The 26,663-nt window shown below is 37.4% G+C and overlaps 1 protein-coding gene and 1 non-coding gene across 2 annotated transcripts in view; both read left to right on the top strand.

Annotated features, from left to right (window-relative positions):
• MIGA1 (mitoguardin 1) overlaps positions 1-26,663 on the top strand; it is a 74,161-nt gene that overhangs the window by 9,565 nt on the left and 37,933 nt on the right. The window contains exons 3-7 of the mRNA XM_043876250.1: positions 3,855-4,032; positions 9,221-9,357; positions 11,478-11,604; positions 14,203-14,336; positions 15,071-15,194. Coding sequence (XP_043732185.1) covers positions 3,855-4,032; positions 9,221-9,357; positions 11,478-11,604; positions 14,203-14,336; positions 15,071-15,194 — 700 coding nt within the window. The remainder of the gene's footprint in view (positions 1-3,854; positions 4,033-9,220; positions 9,358-11,477; positions 11,605-14,202; positions 14,337-15,070; positions 15,195-26,663) is intronic.
• Positions 22,021-22,125, top strand: LOC122678484. Its single transcript, XR_006336154.1, has one exon. It is a non-coding gene; the product is annotated as a U6 spliceosomal RNA (small nuclear RNA).

The raw sequence follows: 26,663 nt of genomic DNA, 5'->3' as shown, positions 1-26,663 counted from the left end.
TGGAAAAACTGGTTAAATTAGAATAAATTCTGTGGTTTAGATATTACTGTCCTAACATTAAATTCTCAGTTTTGACAAGAGCACTATAGTTATGTAAGATGTTACTGTTAGAGAAAAACAGAAGAACTCTCTCTGCTGTCTTTGCAACTTCTCTGTAAATTCTAAAATTATTTCAAAATAAGGTGTTTGTTTAAAATTTTTTAATTAAAATTATAAGCACACATTTCTGGAATGCATGCTATGTGTCAGATATTACTTTCAGCAACTCTTTGAAGAAGATGGCATTATTCTCTCGTCCAAAGGTCACAGTTAGTATGTGACATGTGGTGTGTTCCATTTATCAGAGAGATTCATTCAAACTATGTTTGTTGAATATCTTCTCTGTTTCAATTGATATAAAATAGTAAATTCTGCCCTCACTGAGCTTAGAACTTCATCAGGCTCTTAGAGCTGCCCCTGTGCCCCCCTACCCCATGACAGTAAAAAGGTGTGTGAGGTACTGTGTTAGAGAAATAGATCAATTTAGTTCTGGTTAGAAATGTATGCTGAGTAGCAGGAAATAGGTTATTGGAGCAGGAAACTTGTGAGTGACTGACTATTCTCTGTCTCCTGAGAACATTAGATGGGGGGGGGGGGTGGGATTGACAAGAACATTAAACAATGGCATCAGGTTATGGAGTGGGGAGGATTGTGGAATCTGAGCACAAGGAACAGTGTCTTATTCCTTTCTTGTTATTCTCAGTGTTTGGCCTATAAGTTGGTGCTCAGTTCATGTTGAATGAATAGGACAGTGTTAGGTTTTCATTTTCTCTGAAGTTAAGGAAATGGCCTATATCACCTCAAAAAACCCTTCAAGAGTTTGGGATTGTGAGATGCTGTATTTTCCGTTTTCTGGGTGATGATATAGGAAGTAATTGACTTTCCTGTGGGGGGAACAAAGTAACAGAAGAAATGGTAGGCAGGAGTAATAGTAGAAACTTTCAGACCTTGTGTCATCTAGACTACTTCTGATAAAAAACTTTTCATGGGAAATTTACCCTGTTTTCGTCGTGGAAAGGTTTCTTTTTTCATAAGATTAAGACTATAAGTTGTAATGGATCTTTTATGCAAAAATAGTAACATGTAAACAGAACTTGGATCTTAAAAGTGAATTGATTTATATTTGAATTCATATTAATGAAGCGTGTTATATTTCTGACAATAGTTTTAATATTGTATTTATGTCTCCTAATAGTTCTCTAATTTCACTGCCCTAGGATATAGCAGAACATAACCACTTAGCTGTGGCTGGGCCTGTGTTAATAGATTTTTTTTTTCTTTTGACCACACCAGACAGCTTATGGGATCTCATAGTTTATGGGATTGAACCGTGGCCACAGTGTGAAAGTGCCGAATCCTAACCACTGGGCCACCAGGGAACTCCCAGTAGATTATTTTCTTTAGTAGAGGTCCTAATTTTCTTATCTTACATTTGCTTATGCCATAAATATTAAAATTTGATCTAAGAATTATTTTTTTGGAGGGCGGGATAACAAGATCATGGCAGTTTATAAAGTACAATGAGAAGTAAGGTATTCTTAATGACAGTGCTATTTTTAGAATTTATTTTATTATTGGATGTTTAGCATCCAAATTCCAGGAACTGTTTTCTTTTTTTCCCCCAAATCTCATTTGGTTGCCATGAACATTGGAGCTATGGTTCCAGAAGGAAAAACAGAGATGGAAAGAATAAAAAATTTGGCAGTACCTGTAGTGAAGACATTACTGAAGAGAATAATTCTTACAGTTTGTAAAGGGAAAAAAGCCTGGGACAGCACTGGAATGTTCTGATTTTTTATGATAGTTTTGGAAGATTTCAGTGGATTTGGAAGAAAAGTAGAGTAAGAATAGTTTTAAATTTTTTGTTAGATCATAGTCCTTGATGCCAAATTCTAATGACAAGTGGAAGTAAATCATTTCTGGTATACAAAAAAAAATGGAGCTTTTTTTTTTTAAACTTTATTTTATTTTTGGCTGTAGTGGGTCTTTGTTGCTGCAGGGGCTTTTCTCTAGTTGTAGGAGCGGGGGCTTCTTTTGTGGAGCACAGGCTCTAGGGACACAGACTTAGTAGTCGTGGCTCACAGCCCCTGGAGCACGCAGACTTCAGCACTCATGGCGTGTGGGCTCAGTAGTGGTAACTCTTGGGCTCTAGAGCACGGGCTCAGTTGTTGTGGCGCGTGGGCTTGGTTGCACCTCGGAATGTGAAACCCTCCTGGACCAGGGATTGAACCCGTGTCCTCTGCATTGGCAGGTGGGTTCTTACACACTGTGCCACCAGGGAAATCCCAGTGTTCATGTCAATCTTTCCTTGCAAACACCAGTCTTCTTAGTTTGGGGGCCATTTGATTACCCTCCAACTTCAGCATTCTGATGAATTCCAAACAAAATTGAGAATTTGGCATTTGGCTTTTTTGTAGTTGGAAGATTGAACTCTTTGTGATACTCTGTCTAGCTCTCATTATATCCCCAAAGCTATAGCTTTATTTTAAAGTTCTTTTGCATTTTAGGTGATTAATAGTGTGTGTCCTCCAAGAAAAAGATAATTACCGCTTGCTCTTATGTTAGTACCTAGTTCATACTTAACATTACTGTATTTATCACATTATACTGTAGTTATTTGTAATACATTATTTGTATATCTGTCTTTACTCTTAGCACACTGCTTGAGGTAAACAAGATCTGTATCCTCTGGTGCTTCTTGATCAATGGGAGACATTTGATACATACTTATTTGTTTTTTGTGGCAAAAGCAAGTTTATTGAAGAAAGAAGGAACACCTCAAGGGAGGGGTGGCCAAGCCAAGAGAGTCACTGGCTGATACATACATGCTGAATAGAATTATACCAAGATTTTCATTTTCATTTTCATAACACAGTCCTGGTATATTGTAGAATGCTGAGTAAATGTTTGTTGATTAATTAATGAATAAAAAGGCTTATTCAGATGACTGGTTGCTCAGTGGTAAAGAGTCTGCCTGCCAATGCAGGAGATGTGGGCTCAATTCCTGGGTCGGGAAGGTCCTCTTGAGTAGGAAATGGCAACTGACTTCAGTATTCTTGCCTGGGAAATCCCATGGACAGAGGAGCCTGGGGGGTTGCAGTCCATGGGGTCTCAGAGTCAGATATGACTGAGCATTTGGACAACAACAACAAATGATATTTATAAATTGAGTTAATTTATGTTTTCCCAGATTTCCAGATAGTTTGAAAAAAAAAAACAGTTCATTTTAAGATGGCCAATGGAAATGTGCTGTGTGACTTGGAATGAAACGGGGGCTCTGTAACAACCTAGAGGGGTGGGAAAGGGCGGGAGGTGGGAGGGACGCTCAAGAGGGAGGGGACATGTGTATACCTATGGCTCATTCATGTTGATGTATGGTAGAAATCAAACCAATATTGTCAGGCAATTATCCTCCAGTTAAAAATAAATAGAAAAAAATTGGTTCATTTTAAAAGTCTGATTAAATCATTCCTGCAATTAAAAATCTTGCTGTTATTCAGATAGAAGATTGAGTTGCATGAATTAATCATTAGTTATTTAACAGATATTAATGGAATTGAATTATTTTGTGCTCCTGATGACTTTTTGATTTTTATTGTTTAGCTGAGAACTTTAGAGTAGTGGCTGATAAATTACTACATTTGTTTAGTATGTTTTTGAAATTCATTTGGGCTAGCTGTCACTGAAAGAGTGAAATAATGTTATCTTGGCATTATTTAGAACTATATTAGCTTCAGAATAATTTTAGTCTTTTTGTAGGTTTTAAGCAAGCAAATAAAATACTTTTTTTCCCACTCTGACTGCATCTTTTCTAGATCAAATTTTCGCCAGTAGCTAAAAAGTTATTCATGGTAACTGCAGTGAGTGCTGTATCTGTAATTTTTCTGGCCCATCACTTTAAAAGAAGACGTGGAAAAAAGAAAGGAAAAATGTTACCATGGGAACCAGAGCACCTCATACTTGAATACACTAAAAGAGCAGCATCAGACAAAGGTATGTAGAAATAGCTGAATTAGGTCTACAAAGGAAATTTTATGTGTACATCATTACTGGAGTGCAGTAATTTCAGTGTTTTAGTTTCCAAAATTTCCTTGCTTGATATATAACAGGGCATGGCCCCGCCCATCAGAACAATTTGCCCCTCAGTCAGTTTCAGTTTACCCAGTTTGCTCCTCAGTCAGTCTCTCCCATCAGGAAGCTTCTAAAAGCCTCTTATCCTTATCCATCAGAGAGCAGACAGAATGAAAACCACAATCACAGAAAACTAACCAAACTGATCACATGGACCACAGCCTTCTCTAACCCAATGAAACTATGAGCCATGCTGTGTAGGGCCACCCAAGATAGATGAGTCATGGTAGAAAGTTCTGACAAAATGTGGTCCACTGGAGAAGGGAATGGCAAACCACTTCTGTATTCTTGCCTTGAGAATCCCATGAACAGTATGAAAAGGCAAAAAGGTAGGACACTGAAAAATGAACTCCCCAGGTCAGTCAGTAGGTGCCTAATATGCTACTGGAGATCAGTGGAGAAATAACTCCAGAAAGAATGGAGAGACGGAGCCAAAGCAAAAACAGTACCCAGTTGTGGATATGACTGGTGATGGAAGTAAAGTCTGATGCTGTAAAGAGCAGTATTGCATAGGAACCTCGAATGTTAGGTCCATAAATCAAGGCAAATTGGAAGTGCACAAACAGGAGATGGCAAGAGTGAACACTGACATTTTAGGAATCAGTGAACTAAAATGGACTGAAATGGGTGAATTTAACTCAGATGACCATTATATCTACTACTGTGGACAAGAATCCTTTAGAAGAAATGGAGTAGCCATCATAGTCAACAAGAGAGTCTGAAATGCAGTACTTGGATGCAATCTCAAAAACGACAATGATCTCTGTTCGTTTCCAAGGCAAACCATTCAGTATCACAGCAATCCAAGTCTGTGCCCGAGCCAGTAATGCTGAGAAGCTGAAGTTGAACGGTTCTGTGAAGACCTACAAGACTTGCTAGAACTAACACCCAAAAAAGATGTCCTTTTCATTATAGGGGCCTGGAATGCAAAAGTAGGAAGTCAAGAAATACCTGGAGTAACAGGCAAATTTGGCCTTGGAGTACAAAAGGAAGCAAAAGTTAACAAAGTTTTGCCAAGAGAACACACTGGTCATAGCAAACACCCTCTTCCAACAACACAAGAGAAGACTCTACACATGGACATCACCAGATGATTAATACCGAAATCAGATTGATTATATTCTTTGCAGCCAAAGATGGAGAAGCTCTATACAGTCAGCGAAAACAAGACTGGGAGCAGACTGTGGCTCAGATCATGAACTCCTTATTGCCAAATTAAGACTTAAAGTGAAGAAAGTAGGGAAAACCACTAGACATTCAAGGATGACCTAAATCAAATCCCTTATGATTCTACAGTGGAAGTGACAAATAGATTCAAGGGATTAGATCTGACAGACAGAGTGCCTGAAGAAATATGGATGGAGGTTCATGACATTGTATAAGAGGCAGTGATCAAGACCATCCCCAAGAAAAAGAAGTGCAAAAAGGCAAAATGGCTGTCTGAGGCCTTACAAATAGCTGGAAAAGAAGAGAAACTAAAGGCAAAGGAGAAAAGGAAAGATACACCCATTTGAATGCAGAGTTCCAAAGAACAGCAAGGAGAGATAAGAAAGCCTTCAGTGATCATGGCAAAGAAACAGAGGAAAACAAAAGAATGGGAAAAACTAGAGATCTCCTTAAGAGAATTAGAGATACCAAGGAAACATCATGCAAAGATTGGCACAATAAAGGACAGAAATGGTATGGACCTAACAGAAGCAAAAGATATTAGGAAGAGGGGCAAGTATACACAGAACTATACAAAAAAGACCTTCATGACCCAGATAACCACAATGGTGTGATCACTCACCTAGAGCCAGACATCTTAGAATGTGAAGTCAAGTGGGCCTTAGGAAGCATCACTATGAAAAAACTTAGTGGAGGTGATGGAATTCCAGTTGAGCTATTTCAGATCCTAAAAGATGATGCTGCATAAGTGCTACACTCAATATGCCAGCAAATTTGGAAAACTCAGCAGTGGTCACAGGACTGGAAAAGGTCAGTTTTCACTCCAATCCCAAAGAAAGGCAATGCTAAAGAATGGTCATACTACTGCACAATTGTACTTATCTCACAGACTAACAAAGTAATGCTCAAAATTCTCCAAGCCAGGCTTCAACAGTATGTGAACTGTGAACTTCCAGATGTTCAAGCTGGATTTAGAAAAGGCAGAGAAAGCAGAGATCAAATTGCCAACATGTGTTGGATCATCGAAAAAGCAAGAGAGTTCCAGAAAAACATCTACTTTTGCTTTGTTGACTACGCCAAAGCCTTTGACTGTGTGGATCACAACAAACTGTGGAAAATTCTGAAAGAGATGGGAATACCAGACCATCTGACCTGCCTCCTGAGAAATCTGTATGCAGGTCAGGAAGCAACAGTTCGAACTGGACATGGAACAACAGACTGGTTCCAAATCAGGAAAGGAGTAAGTCAAGACTGTATATTGTCACCCTGCTTATTTAACTTATATGCAGAGTACATCATGCGAAATGCCAGGCTGGATGAAGCACAAACTGGAATCAAGATTGCTGCAACAAGTATCAATAGCCTCAGTTATGCAGATTATACCACGCTTATGGCAGAATGGGAAGAACTAAAGAGCCTCTTGATGAAAATGAAAGAGGAGAGTGAAAAAGTTGGCTTAAAACTCAACATTCAGAACACTTAAGATCATGGCATCTGGTCCCATCACTTCATGGGAAATAGATGGGGAAATAATGGAAACAGTGACAGACTTTATCTTTTTGGGCTCCAAGATCACTGCAGATGGTGACTGCAGCCATGAAATTAAAAGACACTTGCTCCTTGGATGAAAAGCTATGACCAACCTAGATAGCATATTAAAAAACAGAGACTTTACTTTGCCAACAAAGGTCCGTCTAGTCAAAGCTATGGTTTTTCCAGAGTCATGTATGGATGTGAGAGTTGGACTATAAAGAAAGCTGAGCCCCGAAGAATTAATGCTCTTGAACTGTGGTGTTGGAGAAGACTCTTGAGAGTCCTTTGGACTGCAAGGAGATCCTACCAGTCCATCCTAAAGGAAATCAGTCCTGAATATTCACTGGAAGGACTGGTGCTGAACCTGAAACTCCAATACTTTGGCCACCTGATGCGAAGAACTGATTCATTGGAAAGCACCTTGATTCTGGGAAAGATTGAAGGCGGGAGGAGAAGGGGATGACAGAGGATGAGATGGTTGAATGGTGTCACTGGCTCGATGGACATGAGTTTGAGCAAGCTCTGGGAGTTGGTGATGGATAGGGAATCCTGGCTTGCTGCAGTTCCTGGGATCGAAAAGAGCTGCACATAACAGCGACTGAACTGACTGAACTGAATATATAGCTCACTGTTAATACAGATTCATTTTAGACAGCTTAGATAATACAGATAAGCAAGCAAGAAAAAATGAAAATCACTTGAATTTCTGCTACCCAGAAATAACTACTGATAATATTTTGCCATATATATAGTCATTTATACTTGCATTTAGATATATTGAGACATAAAATTTTTATTATATACAAATAAATGATTTATATATTTTAAGTAAAATTCATACCTCTTGTAGCCTTTTCATATTTAATATTATGGGGGCTTCCCCGGTAGTACAGTGGTTAAGAATCTGCCTGCCAATGCAGAGGACGTAGGTTTGATCCCCTATCTGGAAAGATTCCACATATGTACAGCAACTAAGCTCAGTAACTTTTGACCCCGTGTGCCCAGGAGTCTGTGCTCTCCCTAAGAGAAGCCACCACAACGAGAACCTGTGCACCGCAACTAGAGAAAGCTTGTGCGCAGCAAGGAAGTCCCACGCAGCCAAAAATCAATCAAGAAATCTTAAAAATATACTTAATATTATGTAAGAATGTCTTTATAAATGTCAATAGATATATCTCTATGCTATCATTTTTTAATATACGCTTAGTGTACAGGTGTGCTTTACTTTTTTAACCAGTTCCCTATTGTATTCTTTAGGTTATTTTTCTTGCTTTGCATATACTTATCTGATTATATCCTAAGTTTATTAAGTTCTAGAAGTAGAATTGCTGGCCTTTAAAAAAATCTGTGTGTTTTTTTTTTTTTTTTTAAGATAGGGTACATATTATCCAGTTGTATCGATTGAAATAATTTCTTGAGCATGCTGGATTTATTCTTTAAATTTTAAATTATTTTTTATTTGTTAATTTAGCGTATGCGCTTGTGATTTTTTGGCATAGCAAGTAATGAATGACTGTTTCGTGCCAAGAGTTGTGAACTTTACAACAATAATGATGCCTTTCAGGTTCAATCCCTATGTTGGGAAGAACCGCTGGAGAAGGGAATGGCAACCCACTCCAGTATTCTTGCCTCGAATATCCCATGGATGGAGGAGCCTGGCAGGCCTCAGTTCACGAAGTTGCGAAGAGTCGGACATGACTGAGCGACAAACACAGACTTACTGAGGTTTTTATTAGATCTTAGGTGCAGTGTGGACGTGCTGTATATTCACTGTGTTAAAATAGCCTTTATAGCAATCCTGTGAATTAAGACTGTAATCCTATTGAGATATGGAAAAGTTAAGTGACTTGCTCAAGTTCAGATAACTAGTAAGTGCCAGGATTTGATTTGAGAAGTTTAACTGCTGTATTAAGATAAACTAAAACACAGCATCTGCCTGAGATGAATGGGTAGATGGTTAGGGGATGACAGATGTATAAAAGACTAAGATAATGTGATGTGGATAAAGTTTTGATGTAATTCAGGAAAGGATATAAGAAGTGCTTATATTTTGTTAAGTTTATGATTTGAAGGTTCATAGTTGCCAACATTTTTATACTGATTGTACAGTAGACCATTCAGATACCACCTTAATTATTCAGATGCATGTTTTAATCTTCATTTCAGAAGCAGTGTTAAAAATGTTATTTAGAGATGTAGATTTTAATAATGGTATGATACACTTAATAATTTACACAATTAGGGGAATTGTATTTTAAAATGAGCCCTCTGAATGAATATATAAACTTTGAAATTTTATCTGAAATTTATCATTGGGGTTATTGATACTTTTAATATGTTTGTTTGGTAGGTTCAAGTTGTTCCAGTAGCAGACAGAATTTGACATTATCTTTAAGTTCTGCCAAAGACAAAGGATCTCAGTCTTGTAACTATGCTAATGGAGGACTCTTCAGTAAATACTCAGGTTCTGCACAGAGTTTAGCCTCTGTAAGTAAACATTTTATTAATTTTTTCTTTTAATTTTATTTATGTATCTATCATTATATATTGGTTTAAATGTCATACAATTAGATGGCTTTTAGTATGGAGAGAACCTGAAGAAATCTGGTTGATCCTGTTTTCTTCAGACAAGTAAAATTACCTTTTTGTGAAATATTCAGCCAGCTTGGTTCCAGGTTTTTTTGAGTCAGGTAATGTGATCCTTTGGGGTCCTGTGAGGATGGTGTTGGTATGGAAGTGTTGCTTCAAAGCTAGATATTCTACAAAAGGCTAGAAGATGCAGCCAAACGTGGTACCAGGTTATAGAAACTGCTTGACGAACCTGCTTGTGTAACAGCACTCGGCTTGCTGAAGCCGAGTGTGGAGTCTTTCACATCTTCCTTTACACCATTAACATAGTGTTGATTGACAGGTGAAGAGTAAACAGTATTTATTTAAATACAATATAGCTTAAAAGTTATTTTACAAAACAGGTAGGATATGCACTTGCTACTAAATAATGCACATGAAAAATGTGCTCCTAATCTTCTCAATTCCCCTCCTTAGAGATGAACACTGACAGTTTCTTATGTGTGTTCCAAGGAGAATAGGCCTCTAACATCATGTATATTCACTTAAAAAATAGTTTATAGAATACTATAATCTGTTCATACCTTGCTTCTGTATTTCATTGGAACGTATAGCTGCTCCTTTCTTAGATTCCTAAAAATATATCACATTTTAAAGGCTCTTCTGTTGTGTTGTGCTGTGTTGTACTTAGTCTGACTCTTTCGACCTCTTGGACTATAGCCCACCAGGTTCCTCTGTCCGTGGGAGGAACATTTAGATCAAAGACATGCCCTTTCAATTCCTCTGGGAAACTGTAGGATAATGAAGTATATGCCCATTCTATAATCTGAACCTCCTCTGTGTCAGAGAGGTACCTCTCTTTTAAATTTTCTCAACTGAAAATTGAAGCTGTTCTTGACTAGAGAAAAGGAGTTTTATGGTAACAGTATAAATAATTAGTCTTTAGAATCACTTTGCTATCCGTGCCTTAGCTGACCTACTTACTTACTCCGCTGGCAGGACTGTGAACCCAGATTTCTGCCTCTTAATGAGTGTCTGAGCGAGAGTCATGACAACAGGAGTAGAAAAGGAGGGGACAGGGTCCACAAGACTTGATAACTCAGTATGAGAGGTGTGGGAAGAGGAGTTAAAGATGACTTCTTGTTACCTAGTTTGAGAAGTTATATAGATAAAAGTAATTTTACTGAACTTGGGGAGAGTTTTTGTTTTGGGAAGATGCAGAGCTCTTTTTTTCATATTATCAGTTTGAGATGCCAGCAGAAGAGACGTGTGGAGTCACCAAATAGGCAGGTGGAAATGTGAGCTTAGATTTCTCAAAAGAGGGCAGAATTGAAATTCAAGATTTGGGAGTCTTTGCAAAGAGGTGACAAATGATTGGCTCAGCAGACCTTGCTAGAGAAGGAAAGATGTTAGAGGCTTTCCGATTTTCATTATTACAGCAGAAAATCAGCATTGTAATAAGTTCTGAAAGGAAAGTAAGCTAGTTACCTCAAATCAAAGTAGGTGTGGGTAAAATTTATAAGTAAATACTTAATGATAGTAAACTATAAAAATAGCTGCTTGATTTTTGATGGAAATAAATTCCCTGGTGGCTCAGTGGTAAAGACTCTGCCTACAGTGCAGGAGATGCAGAGATGTCGGTTTGATCCCTGAGTTGGGAAGATCCCCTGGAGAGGGAAATGGCAACCCACTCCAGTATCCTTGCCTGAAAAATACCGTGGACAGAGGAGCCTGGCAGGCTACAGTCCTTGGAGTCAGAAAAGAGTTGGACGCGACTGAGCGACTAAACAACAACAATTGGTTTATGTTCAAAATACTGTTCTACATGTATAATTTTGAGCAAACATGCGTTCAGAGTACTTAGGGTCGTATGAATTCTAAGTTTGATTGAGTATAATCAGGTTAATTTCTTCAGGTTGAAAACCCATGGGTTGTTTTACCAGGACTAGGACTTATGTAAATAATTTATAAATATAAAAGAAAACAAAATACTGTTATAAAAGAGATTTTGAAGTAACTTCTGTCCATCTCAATTTTAGGTCCAGAGTGTCAATTCTTGTCATAGCTGTGCTTGTGGGAATTCTAATTCCTGGGACAAAGCAGATGAAGATGACATTAAACTTGTTAATATTCCTGTGACGACTCCTGAGAACTTGTATTTGATGGGTAGGAATAACATAATAAAGGTTTAAGATACTGTACTCACATGTAATGTGAAAATGAAAAATGATGAATTTTTATAAGGGAAGCAACTGTAATTCTAAAATGTTCTCATATCTGTTGACTTCAGTCTCCATAACATAACATGTTGTATTAGTTTTCTGAGGCTGCTATAGAAACTACCACAAACTTGGTGGCTTAAAATGATAGAAATATACTCTTTTGGAGTTCTGGATGCCTGAAGTCTGAAATCATTATCACAGGACTGGAGTCAAGGTTCATTTGGGCCACGTTCCCTCTGGAGTCTTGGAGGAGAATTCAATCGGTGCCTCTTGCAGCTTCTGGTGTCACTTTAGGCTTGTGGCCACATGACTCCAACCCTTGCCTTCCTCGTCATTGTGTGTTTCAGATCTCCCTCTGCCTGTTATAAGGATGGTTGTGATTGGATCTAGAGCCCATCAGATAATCTAGGGTAATCTCCCCATGTTAACATTCTTAATCACACCCACAAGGACGGTTTTTTCTTATATGGTAACATTTACAAGTTCCAGAGACTAGGAACCATGTTTGAGTGGTCATTATTCAGTCTGTTACACTCTCCTAACCTCATCTGTTGACTTCTGTCTAATGAATATATCAAAATGCACTGAAAGTAGCCTTTTATCTCGCTATTATTTGTATTCTTCCTATATCTAGGAAGGATTTTACATAGAAAGAGGCCTGTGTTTACAGCTAGAACATAAGGATGTCTAGAAAGTTTCACTGGAGCCCAGGAAGAGGACCAGAGTCCTTAATACTGAATCAGACTCAAATACTTTTTCAAATCCTTGCCTGTGTTCCTCTGTACTCTATTTCAGGCTATATTCCTTTTAAGGGAAATGCATGCTAACTAAAAAATAAAACCAAAAAAGTCTTGTGATCCTAGCCAGTGAGCGGTAAGGGGGTGATGAGTTGGCAGAAGGACTGTGTGCCTTCCCCATACTCTAGAATCAACCGTTAAAGGTGCTGTCATCTGCTGTGGTGTCACACTGGGTACTCCTGCCCTTGGGGAAGGATGTAAGAGTAGTTTTTCTGCTGCCTTTTCCGAAGTCTTCCAAGAATTAAGCTCACTGTGCTTCTAGACTTAACTATACCTAGTAAACCTACTTTGGCCACTTTGTAGGAATATTGAGAGAGTTGAAGAGAAATAGAGCAAAGCTAGAGAAGCTGTAGGGAGTCTCAGTGTCATAGAATTAGGATTGGTAGGAAATACTGTTTCAGTTGTCTTACAAAATTGCTGATATGTGACAGTTGGGCCATGTTCTGTAGTGAGGTGAGACACAGTACTTCCTGAGAGGCACCTTTTCTCTTTGGGCAACTCTGGCGTTAAATAATTCTTCCTTATATTTAACCAAAATAATCGGAGGGGCAGAGAGGGGATGGAGTGAGAAAAGGATGAAGGAATGAGAATTACATAGCTTAGAAAAAGGAAATCTTTTAAGTGTATAAATTTTTTTAGAAGGAAGATCCAGGAAGTGATTCTTTGCTACAGAAAATGAAACAAAGGAAAAGCCTACATTTCATTTACAGAACATTTTATTTGTTTAGAGTAGTAGATTCTCTAGATAACCAAAGAAATGATTTTTGAGGACAGGTGTTTTGTTAACTGCTGGAGAAGGGAATGGCAACCCACTCCAGTATTCTTGCCTGGAGAATCCTTATGGACAGAGGAACCTGGCAAGCTGCAGTCCATGGGGTTGAAAGAGTCAGACATGACTGAGTGACTAACACACATTCTCTTAACTACCGTATCTTAAAAACATCTTGGGAATGACTTGGCCAGATTCTTAAGCAGCTTTTAAAGATCTTTTACTTTTATATGTCTACAGAAATTGAGCTTTTGAAATATTTTGGTTTTGTGTGAAGTACATAATTATTTTGGTAAGCTTTTTTTTTTTTTTAAATTTGAAGAAAAAGAGGCACATAATCACTTATTTCTTCCACAAAAGCTTTCTGTAAGCAGGGATATGAAATTCCTACTTGGACTGTAACCTTTTATGGGTTCTTCTTGTTTATTTTTAACTCTGGTCCAGCACTTTATCCATCCAAGTCAGCAAGTTGGTGTCATAGTGGATTAAGACACATTTTGGTGGAAAAAAGATAGAAAAGACATTATTCTAGACTTCTGTGCTATTATTTTTCTTCTTAGCTTTGCTTTCTTCTTCTGAAAGCCTCTTATAAACCTTATAGTTTCTTTTCAACTAGTTTTTCTATTTGCCTGTCAGTTTTTAATTTAGAGGCATATTTTGAAAGATAGTTCTGTGACTATGAAAATTAGCTATTGTTGGGACTTTTGATGAATTCATGATGTTGTTTTGGAAAAATTCCAATCACTGTATGCATTTGACTTACTAGTTTTTAAAAAGGAAAAACACATCAGTCATTTCTCCCTTATTGTTGGTTGACTGGAACTGTAGACTTGGAATATATTAGGATATTAAGATTCTACTAAGAAGGACTTACTGGTGGTCTCACCAGACTGTACACTTCCACTGCAATTAAGATCCCATAAGCCGCATGGCATGGCCAAAAAAATATTAAAATTGTTCTGTTCTTAATTTTTAGGCATGGAATTGTTTGAAGAGGCATTGCGTCGATGGGAACAAGCTCTAACCTTTCGAAATAGACAGGCTGAAGATGAAGCCTGTGGTTCCATTAAATTGGGTGCAGGAGATGCCATTGCAGAAGAAAGTGTAGATGTAAGGGTGACTTATTTGGGAGTGGTCTTCGTAATATTGGAAAAATTTAACTATTTTTAATGTTGATTCAGTGTCCTTAATTTCTGTGGCATTTAACAGAACTTTTTATTTTTTTCTCCTTTGAGATTTGTGTAGGGGTATTTCTCACTGGGCTCTTCCTCTTCACTTAGTAGTTAAATCTCAAATTTGCAATTCATCATTTCATGATTTTCCAAGAATATATAGAATTAAGCAGATATGATTTCTGAAGGAATTTTTTAACTTCTGCTTTGTGCTTTGGGTTGAATTAAGTGCCATTATATTCATATAGTCATGTAGAGCTAGACTGTTATTTATTGATCATCATCTAGGCTAATGATTTTCAAAGTTGAGCATGCATCACAAGCCTCTGAAAGGCTTATTAAAAAACAGACTTGGGGGCCCCACATCCAGAGTTTCTAATTCACTTCTAATTTGTATTTCTAATAAGTTCCCAGGTAATACTGATGCTCCTGATTAGGGACCTTACTTTGAGAACCCCTGATCTAGTCCAACTCATTTATACAGAGTACGAAATGGAGATGATTCTATGTGAGGCACAGCCAGAACTGACTTCTATCGCAGTATTCTCACCACCCAACCAGTACTTTTTTAAATAACATTCCTCACTTTTCTTTCATTTAAAAGTGGAAAATGTGTAGAATTTTAACATTAGCATCTAATACTTGCTGTGTGTATGTGTTCTCTCCTTGTAGGATATTATTAGTACTGAATTTATCCATAAACTTGAATCTCTGCTGCAGAGAGCCTATCGTCTGCAAGAGGAGTTTGAAGCTACCCTGGGGGCATCTGATCCTAATTCCCTTGTTAATGATACTGGTAAGGTGGTTATTTTATGTGGTTTTTATGGAATGTGTCATTTTATTCTTTTATGTTCTTGAAATCATTTGCTAAAGTGTATTAATATGGTTACTACTTTTTAGAAAATAGCCAAGAGATAAACAGTTCTATCATATTTATTGGTTTTTCTCCTTTCAGTTTAACTTTGCAAGTGAACTTACTGATACAAATTCAAGTACTTACCATAGATAGGATTGTAATATTATTTTAAAATTACATTCCAAGTGAAAGAATCCCAGTTAAAGTGGAAAAGGTGGAAAAGTGTTGGAGGGTGGAAAAAAATAATAATATGACAGAGAGACACACTACCTCAGAAATGGTCATGTAGCTCATGACTTACATTTAAAGTATTTTAAGTAATTCTATTTCTTGTCCCTGTTTCAGTTGCAGGCTACATTTTGATGTAAGTAGTCAATACATACATTATCATATACCATTACCTTTGTTTCCTACTTTAAAGAGAAAAGAACTTTGAATAGACTTCTTAAGTGAAGTCTTCCAAGGAGAAATGACTAAAACTGCTTTTGGGAGTAGTTGTTAGGATTCTGGGCTTTCACTGTGTTGGCTCAGGTTCAGTCCCGGTCAGGGAACTGAAGGCTGCCCAGCACAGCTGAAAAAGAAAAAAGAGAGAGACAGACGGACAGAGCGAGAAAAAAAAATGCTTCCTTGACTTACTGTCTTAAAAGATTTTTCACTAGACTTGAGTGTTTTTTCTGCTCTTGGCATAGGTATAAGATTTTGACATATAGAGATTATAGGCCAGAAAAAAAAATAGATAATATTCATGTCAACAAATAGAATTTGTCAAAGCTTTCTTTATATATATAGATAGATATATATTTATACAATTTTTTTCTTTTGTAACTTATTAGGATGGTATTTGTGACAATAAGTTGGGAAAAGAACAAAGAGAAGGATTTTTTTTAAAGAAGTCAGATGTAAAAGTGGGAATGGAACAACTAGAAAAGGTAGCAAAGTGGATAAGCAGCAAAGAAAGCCACAGAGAAGAAGTAGGAAAAAATTATAAATATGAGGAAGGGGGCCTGAGACTATTCATGCTTTATTTTAGGAAAGTTGTATTTGCCCTCACTGTTCTAATCTTCTGCTCGCAGTTTCTGTCTGACCTCTTGATAAGGATCAGGTAGATGTTTGCTGTATACTTATTAGTCTCCTAGTATGCGTCTCAGATTTTGTTCTGTTTGGCATGCCCAGAGTTTCTTTTTTCTACTAATCATAGCGGTTGGTGGAATCCATCTCTCATTTCTTCAGGTTATCAGTTATAAAAGGATTTTGGGGTACTGCTCAGAGGGTCTGTGTTGGGTTTACATTGCATCTGGACAAGAAGACCTCTAGGCAGATGGCTTGGTTTCTGGGGCTTCAAGTTGTTTCTGAGGAATTGTTGTTAATTTGGAGCTCTAAATGGGTAGGATTTCTAGAGTGGGACCCATAATCAACCCATCCATTCGGTTAGCTTAGGTTTGTAATAAGTTCCTGACCCCACCCATGTCTTAACTTGAGCTGTCAATGACTATTTGGCTGGCTGGCTTTTCCTTTTCTCTGCAGCCTAACAGTGCCTTGGCCTGTTATTGCCCTGGAGACTCCAGTTGACGTGATGCTGTTATATTTTGTTCCTTCTTGGGAATTATTTGAATATCTTGTTATTGCAGGTTTCCATTTTGGAACTTCTGGATTGAAAGAGCTGAATCTATGGCCAGAACTCCAGTAAGGGAGTACTTCTGTTATATCTGTTATTTGCTATTAATCAAGATTGCTCAGAAGTCATTTAACTAGCCTCGTCACCTAAATCCAAATTCATTTTTCACACTTGATGTATCTTGATGAGAGGCAACTTATTAATAGTCATAAATAAAGAGAGGTTAACAAATGCCTTCAGAAGCTCAGGGGTGAACTTAAACCAAGTATTGATCTGACTTCAGTGAGTACTTTATCATTTTGGAATTTGCTTTGTCTTATTTGATAAAAATTAATTTTTTTTCTCGCTAAGAATTTGATAGGTTTTCAAGGTTGGAAGATTTTTTTTTTTAGCAGCAGTCATCTAATTCATCTCCTTTCCCCTGAACTTAATATCTAACAATTACCATTGTCTGCGTCATGTTCTAGGCTCTTCGCTACGACCCATAGTTCCTTTTATGGGTCAGGCACAATTCTGAGTTAAAAACCATCTCGCTTAGTCCGCACAACAGCTTTTATGAGGTAATTATAGTTATCATCCTCATTTTTCAGATGGGGAGAGAGGTACACAGGTATTAAGTCACTTCCCCAGAGTTACACAGCGATAAAGTGACAGAGCTTAGACTTGGACCCAGACAGCTGACTCTGGAGTCCAAAAGCCACTGTGCTGTACTGTCTCACCACTTAGAAGACAGGTGTGTTCCTTGGATTGGAAGACTGACTATGAACTCTTTGTGGCATAGTTCCCTGTTAAGAAATGTTGTTTTGAAGCTTGTAGTCTGGAATCGCCACAGCTGCTGAAGTAAGGAATCTTATTTCTGGTAGTGGTATCATTTATTTTGTGTGGATCCTCTTTTCCTAGAAATTAATTTCTTCCTCCGTATCTACCTGGAGATCTGAAGTTAACTCAGGTGTCTTTCCTCCTCTCTTAGGCTCTCAAGGCAGTCTAGAGAGATTTCACTCATTTTTATAGAAGGAAGTTGTCAAGGTTTAATCCAGGAACTGATGGAGTGAACTGCTCTATTTAACTGAGGGAATAGGGGAAAGGGCCCAACTGTGCCAACTGAATTTAGTGTATTGCCTTAATAAGTTACTCTAATGGGTTACCTTTTGGCCTTCATCTGTATAATAACTAAAAACACAGATTGTAGATTCAGACTGACGGAGTCCAAATTCTGGGTTCACCATTTATTATTTATGTGATTATATAATTTTTCTAAGCCTCAGCTTCTTCATCTGAAAAATGGATATATCTTATTTATTTAACAAAATAATTATGAGAATTAAATTATATAACAAATACAAAGTCCAGGGAACAGGGTAGCAGTATTTATTGGCTTGGAGTTTGGAACTTCTCTAACACACCGAAGAAGATGGTTTTTGCCTCTAGGATAATTGGGCTATGGTTTTTTAGGACCTGCTTGAACTTCCATTGTCTAATTTCAAGGTATTCTTTAAAATTTCTGGTCTGGTGATACCTTTTCCATGTTTTCCAGTGATGCTGTTATTTTCTTCCTGTCTTTTTCTTTTTTTTGGTTGCACCATGTGGCTTGATTGAATCCATACCCTTGGCAGCGCAATTGGGGAGTTCTAACCACTGGACCTCCAGGGATCCTACCCTTTTTAACGGGCCTTTAGAAAGGAGAAGTAGATGCTTATGCTCCGTCATACTGAACAAGAAATTCTGAACATTATAATTACGGAACCTAAGGACTATATTAGTTTTGGGGGGTTTTTGGTTTTGTTTTTAGGTTTATTTATTTTTGGCTGCTCTGGGTCTTTGGTGCCGCACATGGGCTCCTCTAGTTGCCGTGAATGGGGACTACTACTCATTGTGGCGGCTTCCCTTGTGGGGCGCGGGCTCCGTAGTTATGGCTCACAGGGGTTAGTTGCCCTGTGGCTGTGGAATCTTCCCGGACGGGGATGGAACCCATGTTTCCCTGTACTGGCAGGCGAACTCTTAACCCCTGGACCACTAGGGAAGTCCCTACGTTAAGTAACATTGCTAATGTTGAGCTAATGGTAAGCTGAAACTTGAGTTCTTTGTTGTTATTGTTAGATACGTTATTTTTAAGTCACTTCTTCCCTCATCTGCTCCTATGTAGTTGTTTCTTTGGACCCAAGCTTTTAGATGTTATGTTTATTTTTCCTATTCAGCACTAAGTTGTCACTTCTCAAGTCATCATCCTGAATTAAGATAGATTTAGATTTGACATCCCTCTCAGTTTTGTATCACTTTCTCGTTTGTTCAGTTTGGTCATCTTGGTCATCAAGGGTCTCATTGAAATCATTAACAAAACATGTTTAAAGGAAAACTTGTTTCCCTTTATTTACAACTTTTGACACAAAATGAGTGGATTTTCCATGCCAGGAAATTCTCCAGTTCTCTGTGGACACCAGTTGGGGTGTCCTGCAATTCTCTTCAGTCAAACACTTAAATACCGAGTGTTAGTGCAGACTCCACAGGTTAAAGGCTTATCTCACAAGAGCGCCCGCCACTCGTATGCCAATCACAAAGTCAAACCTCTCGTGCTTCTGACCAGTGTTTTTTCTATAAATCACAGGTCTCCACCAATCCCTCCTTAGATTTGATAGTTTACTATTGATAGGATGGCTCACAGAATTTTGAGAAGCACTTTACTTTCTATTCCTCATTTATTATGAAAGATATAATTAAGCAACAGTCAAGTGGAAGAGATGCATAGGGCAAGGTATGGGAAATGGGTGTGGAACTTTCATACCCTCTGCAGACACAGCGCTCTCCTTGCACCTGGATGTGTTCACCAACCTGGAGCTCTCTAAACTGTCACGTTCTTTTGGAGGTTCCATTATGCCGGCACAGTTGATTGAGTCATCAGCTATTGGCGATTAACTTAATTCTCGGCCTTTCTCCCTTTAGGGGTCAGGGTTTGAGTTGAAAGTTCCAATTTTCTTTCTTTTTAATTTATTATTATTATTTTTGGCTGTGCTGGGTCTTCATTGCTACACAGGCTTCCCTCTAGTTGTGGTGAACGGGGGCTGCTCTCTAGCTGTGATATGTAGGCTTCTCACTGGGGTGGCTTCTCTCACGGACTGTGGGCTCTAACATACGCAGGCTTCAGTAGTTGCGGCCCCCAGGCTCGAGAGCACAGGTTTAGTAGTTGTGGCACACAGGCTTAGTTGCTCCGCAGCATATGAGATCTTCTCAGATCAGGGGTCAAACCCATGTCTCCTGCATTGGCAGGCCTGTTCTTTACCACTGAGCTACCAGCGAAGCCCCAAAAGTTCCAGTTTTCTAATCTCAGGGTTTGTTCCCTTGGTGAACATCCCCCATCCTCCAGGAGTCACCTCATGAGCATAATCTTTGGTTACAGTTGAAAGGGACTTATGAATAGCACCCCTCTCACCCCATCACTCAGGAAATTCCAAGAGTTTTAGAAGTTTTACTGTCACAGTTTTTTCATCTTGATCGTAAAGAGATCTTAGAATACTTTGATATATATCATGCCAAAATATATGTATACTTATCTACTTAACTAGTAATTTAAGAAAATATAAAAAAAAATTTTTTTAAAAGAGGAAGATACCAGTTCACGGTTTTTGGCAATATTGTCAATGCTGAGATTTTTTGCAGATGGGTATTTGCCATCAAGTATTCATGGCTGGTTTTATATTCACTTGCAAATAAATAAATCATTTTAGTTTTCAAAGGCACATTGTCAGATTTTATTGATACAAGAGCCTCAGCAAAACTTACTTCACTAATTTGAGAATTCAGAATATACATAGGGACTCTACTTAATTTTACATTCTCTTATACTGCTTATAGTAAGTAGTTTTCCATGTTAACATTGTGCACAAGTTTAGAGGACACTTTAAATCCTCCCCAGCACTATCCCTTTAGTATGTTTAAAACTGTCTTAGCATTTTTTTTTTTAGATAGCAGTGTGTTTGTTGAGAGTAAATTGTATCTTCCCATTTTAGCAGATCCAAAAACCTTTTGTCAGTGTTATGAGTTAGTTTAGGTAAGTGAAGGGCTTTCCTGGTGGCTCATCAGTAAAGAATCTACCTGCACTGCAAGAAAAACTCAGGTTCCATCCTTGGGTTGGGAAGATCCCCTGGAGGAGGAAATGGCAACTCACTCCAGTATTCTTGTCTGGGAAATCCCATGGACAGAGGATCTTGGCAGGCTACAGTCCATGGGGTCACAAAGCGTCATGTACACCTGAGTGACTGAGCACACACAAGTAAGTGAAGCTAATAAATCTAAGATTTAAATTTTAGAGTTTAAAAAAATGTGTAGTATGATTCTAACACTGGATTGTGGTAATGGTTGCAAGACTATGTATTTACTAAAATTCATTGAATTGTACACTTAAAATGGGAAAGTTTTATGGTTTGTAAATTACATTTCAATACAGTGTGATTTAAAATACAGTATGATTCTCTTAGCTAATTTTAAGTGATTTTTTTGTGTGTGTGTGAATTTGAAACAGTACAAAATAGCACTTTATACTACAAATTTTAAGTAGTACAAATGTCAAGCAATTTGTGAATGTCTTAGTTTCAAAGCTGATGGACCTAGTGAATTACAAACCATGTTTACTCTAGGTGGTACCACTTCAGCTGGTAACAGGAATATATCATAAATAAACAGGAATATCATAAGTAAATATCTAGAGAACCATACTGTTGTTTACATGCATGGGAACGTCTGCAAACGGTTTTGATGATTATTGTGCTTTTGTTTTTACTTTTATTCTTAAGTTTTTATATTCTGTAATATTGTCATTCCAAGTGGTCATTAAATGTGGTAAAGAACTCAAATGCTGACAGTCTTGCTGTTAATTTAGTACAGAGCGTCCTGGAAATATTGGAACTAATGCTAAGAGAATAAAAAAGCAGAGTTGAACCAGGAGCCCTTTTATTTAAAAAAATGAAAAACCTCTGGCAACTTGGCTTTAAAATCTCAAGCAGTCTAGGGCACCCCTAAGCCAAGCTATCATCTGTGTTAAAATGGAAAATTATTTTTGATGTTTGGGAAGGAAGTGATAGTGATACAAAAAACTTTACTACAAATACTTTGTGTTTTTAAAGCATTCTTAACAACTTAACATTCTTTAGTATATATGCTGCTCACTTTGGCAGCGCATGCACTAAAATTGGAACAATTCAGAGAAGATTAGCATGGCCTCTGTGCAAGGATGGCACACAAATTTGTGAAGCGTTCTGTATTTTTAATAGTCAAATTAATGAAAAGAAAACAACATTAGCTAATAAACTATTAAAAACTATGTGCTTAGTCGCTCAGTTGTGTCTGACTCTTTGTGGCCTCATGACCTGTAGCCCACCAGTCTCCTGTGTCCATGGAACTTCCCAGGCAAGAATACGGAATGGGTTGTCATTTTCTACTCCAGGGGATCTTCCCGACCCAGGGATCGAACCCACGTCTCTTGGATCTCCTGCACTGGTAGGCGGATTCTTTACCACTGCACCACCTGGGAAGCAATAAAAGCTATAAAAGCCTCCCCCCCCCCAAAAAAAAATACACCCCAAAACAAACTACATTTCCCAGACTTCCTTGTCCTTAGCAATCTGAGTTTGGGTTTCACAAATGAGATAGATTCTCATCAGATTTGGAAAGCAAGAAGAGGCAGTGACCATCTTTCTACAAATTCTGTTTCTGATGATTGAGAATATTGTGGTTTTCCTGATAAGTATATGCTATTTTATAGTAGAAAAAATTGGAGGGAGTAAACCTTCACAGATTTAAAAAAAATAGACATTATAGTCATTTATTATGCTTTGAAACTATACTTGGGAAAAGACATACAACACAATGGTTTTAATATAAATTAGCATCTGTTTACATTTATTCTTATAGGAACATAGCTTTGAATTAGCCAGTGTTATTCCTTGTATAAAATGTAACTACCTGCTATTCTCTTTATTTATCTTTTGTCGTGTTCTGTACTGATATTTCCTTAACTGTTATGAATTAGTGAATCATTATTGGACATAGTTCTGTATTTGCTCTTACACATCAACAGTTTACTCCTGGCCTAAGCAGTCATTGTTGGTTCTGTTCTGATTATTAAATAAAATGAAGATTTTAGTTCTCTAATTTAAAAAAATCTGTTTTCCTTCTTCACTTAGGAGAGACTGTTTAACGTTAAATGAAAGGTGTTGACATCACTAGAGGGCAGCACATTATATCTGCTAGTGGCACGCCTATGACTCACAAATGCCGTTCTGGGTTGTTCATAGCGCTGGGAGTTAAATTTAGGTCACCACTCTCTTTCTGGCGTGTTTCGTATACACCTGCTACTGTAACTCATCGTGAGACAGAGCCAGGAGGTTATGCAGAGACTTGAAATAACATTAGTGTACGTTTCCATTCGAGTGTGAGTTCTTCTAGCTAACAGCACGTAGTTGACATTTATTTGCAATTTCTCTTTTTCAGATAATCGTTAAATTATAATTGTTAAACTATAATTTTGTTATTGTAATTTTTGAAGGCTCACCCAAAAAAGTCCAGTATGTTTTCAGTTGTAGACAGTATAGCTTAGAAGTTCAGGACATGGTCTTTGGAGTTAAACAAACATGGATTCAAATCCCGGCTCTACCACTCTTAACTAGCTGTGAAACCTAAGCAGGCCTTGACCTTTCTTAGATTCATCTCCTTCATCTGTAAGCTGGAGGACTACATTAGGATCAGCTTCATAGAACTGTGACAATTAAGTGAGATAACATGCATATTGTATTTTAGCACTAGTACGTGGTAAACACTTATTGTGCATTCATATACATTCTCACATTTTTCTGAGGCCTGTCCTAAGATTGCTTAAAAAATGCGTGGTTTATCCCCATAGAGTCCACCTAATGGATCTCCCACTCACGTCAGTCTATTCTCTCAAGTAGCAAACTGAATTGTGTCCTTGTCATTTCTTTGACGTTCTTTTAGTTTGAAGCATGTAAAATTTCCGGTATTTGATCCTATTTGCCCTGTGAAACAAGCAGTAAGATTAAATGTCATTGACTTATCACCCCTTTATGTATTCTTGTCCAATTTATACATTTGACTCTTACCTTGTTAGAAGATCAGTCTTAATAGAAGATTAATCTTAAAATACGAATTTTGTGTCCTGGCTGTTCCTGTAATTATTGCACTTTTGAGGTTCAGTCATGTTGGTGTAGCAGAAACAAACTCATTTCTAATACTTGGGACTTTACATGTGGTATCTTTTCAAGATATATGTTCTTTCTGTTACTGACGGAAATTTTGTTTCTTTGTAATTAGTTCTCTGCATAAATCTTTCTTGAATAGGCTTTTATTTAAAAAAATTCATGGTTACTGGTAGGTGATATCACATGTTCATAACTTGTTTTACATGATATTATTCAGTTATATTCCAGGAAGGATTTATTTATTTCTGGAAATTAATTCGACTCTTTCTCATAATAATAACATAAATTTCATTTCCTAAAACAAAGTATTTAGGCCATGTTCAAAGTTATTTATTTGGGAAGGTAAAAAAGATGCCCCCTTAAAAAAAAAAAAAAAAAAGATGCCCCTTATAAATCTTTTTCTTTGTGTTAGAAAATTGCCATCTGAAGGACAAATACTTTGTTGAAGAATTTATTCTAGATAGAGCTAAGATTACTGATTTTCCTTGATTCTTGCTCTTGCCATATGCAGAGGAGGAACGCAAGAAGTGATAATGAATATACTCCTTGCCAGCACATCCAGTTATCTAGTAAGTTCTGTCAATTCTACCTCCATAATATAGCTGTCATTTGTTCTGCTTTCTCTGCACCCTCATTATATTTTGCTTGGATTTAAGAATCCTCCAATAGGGTTCCTGCCTCCCATCTCTCCCCCCTGGGAAATCTGTACCTTGTTTCTGGAGTTATCTTCTTGATGCAAAACTCATCTTGTCACTCCTAGGTTCTTAGATCACTTCTCTGATTCTATTTGTTTTACTGTTTCCCATATATTCCAGCCAGACTATATATCTCAAAACTGAAATTCTTCTCTAAGATTGTGGTTTTATAATCAACTCCGGATTTTTAGTAAATTTTCCATCTATTTCTTTTTCTTTTTTTGCTGTTACTCTTCCTTTGCATAATTCAACATGCTCTGAATCATTTTTTTCTGCCTATTGTGGAATTGGTTAGAAGCTGATTTTTTTAAATGTATATTATTACTCCATTTTTTGTTTTAAGCATTTGGATGACTAGTGACGTCAATACCATTCATTGAATGATGTGTTCTGTTCTTACTGATTTGAAATACACCCTCTCATATGGAAAGTTGTCTTATATGTGTGTCTTCTCTGGACTCTCCTGTTTTGTTCTGTTTGTCTGTTTCTGCATTGGCTTCTAGTATCTTAATTACTATAGCTTTATAAAGTTTTATAATGAGTTTGGACACCTGGTTGGGTGAGTCAATTCACTGTGCTTTTTTAGAACTGCTTTGGCTATTTTTTTTTTTTTTTTTTTTTTTTCATTTATTTTTATTAGTTGGAAGCTAATTACAATATTGTAGTGGGTTTTGTCATACATTGACATGAATCTATTCTTAAGCCCTTTGCCTTTCCCTGTGAAGTTTAGGACAGCTTGTCAAGCTTCATGAAAACGCCTCTTGGAATTTTGGTTATGTTAGGTCAACTTCATAAGCTGACCTAATAATATGAAAAATTTATATCTTCATAATATTAATGTTTCCATCTACAAACATAATATGGCTCTTTATTTACTTAAATCTTATATGTCCTTCATAATTTTTTATGGTTTCTCCATACAGGTCTTATATATCCTTATTCCTAGGTCTCTTCTAATTTTGTTGTCATTGTACATGGTACATTTTCTGAATTTATTTTCTAATTTGTTGTTACTGGTATCCAAAATATTGTTGATATTTACATTTGAGTATTATCAGCAACCCTTATTAACTCATATTAGTTCCACCACCAGTCGTTTGTCATAGGTTCTTCTGGAATTTTTATCTAGACCACAGATCTGCAAATGATAGCCTGTTTATTTTCTTTCTTTTCAACCCTTGTGCTTTTTTCCGACCTTTGTGTGTTCCTTTCTTTCTTTCTTCCAGCGCCCCCCCCCCACCCCGCCCCGAACCCCCACCTTACTGCTCTGGACAGATTCTTAGAGTCTTTTTGCCTCTGAAGAGCTGTTTACAAAGAAGGACTGTGAGTTAGCTGGCCTACTGCACAGAATCAAAGACTGTGCCTCTATTGCTGTAGCCTCCCAGTTAGGTACAAGAGCATTCACGTAGGGACTTGTGAAGACTGCTAAGGAGAATTACAGCTTAAAAGTCAACTTGCAGCTATTTATTTGTTTATTGTATGCTTTATGTGTGATGACATGCAGATGAAATAAGAACTAAAGTGCCTGTTTTCGGGTTATTTGTGGTCTGATTGGCAAAGTAAGACTTACTTTTAGGAAGCAGTTAGAAAGCAATATCATATAGACTAGTATAAAACTCAGTGAGCTATTTTGTGAAACACAGAGCTTTAAGCTACAAAGCAGAAGATCCTTCTTTTATCTTTCCCACCTCCATTCTTTTTTTTTTTTTATTCCCACCTCCATTCTTTCCCATGCTTCCCAACTGAAGTGCCCTCAGCCTGCTTAAGAGCCTAAGATAAGAACTTAAAAGTAAACAGATCTGGTTTGGGACATGTGGTTATCTTTGGTTATCTGCTGCTGTTTTTACTGAATATCTCTGAAATTTATTTGGAGACTCATATATCATGAGTATCA

This window comes from Cervus elaphus, chromosome 20, assembly GCF_910594005.1.
Source record: "Cervus elaphus chromosome 20, mCerEla1.1, whole genome shotgun sequence".
NCBI classification, from domain to species: domain Eukaryota; kingdom Metazoa; phylum Chordata; class Mammalia; order Artiodactyla; family Cervidae; genus Cervus; species Cervus elaphus.
Note: the sequence above shows the minus strand (reverse complement) of the source record. Positions and strands in the feature narration are given on the sequence as shown.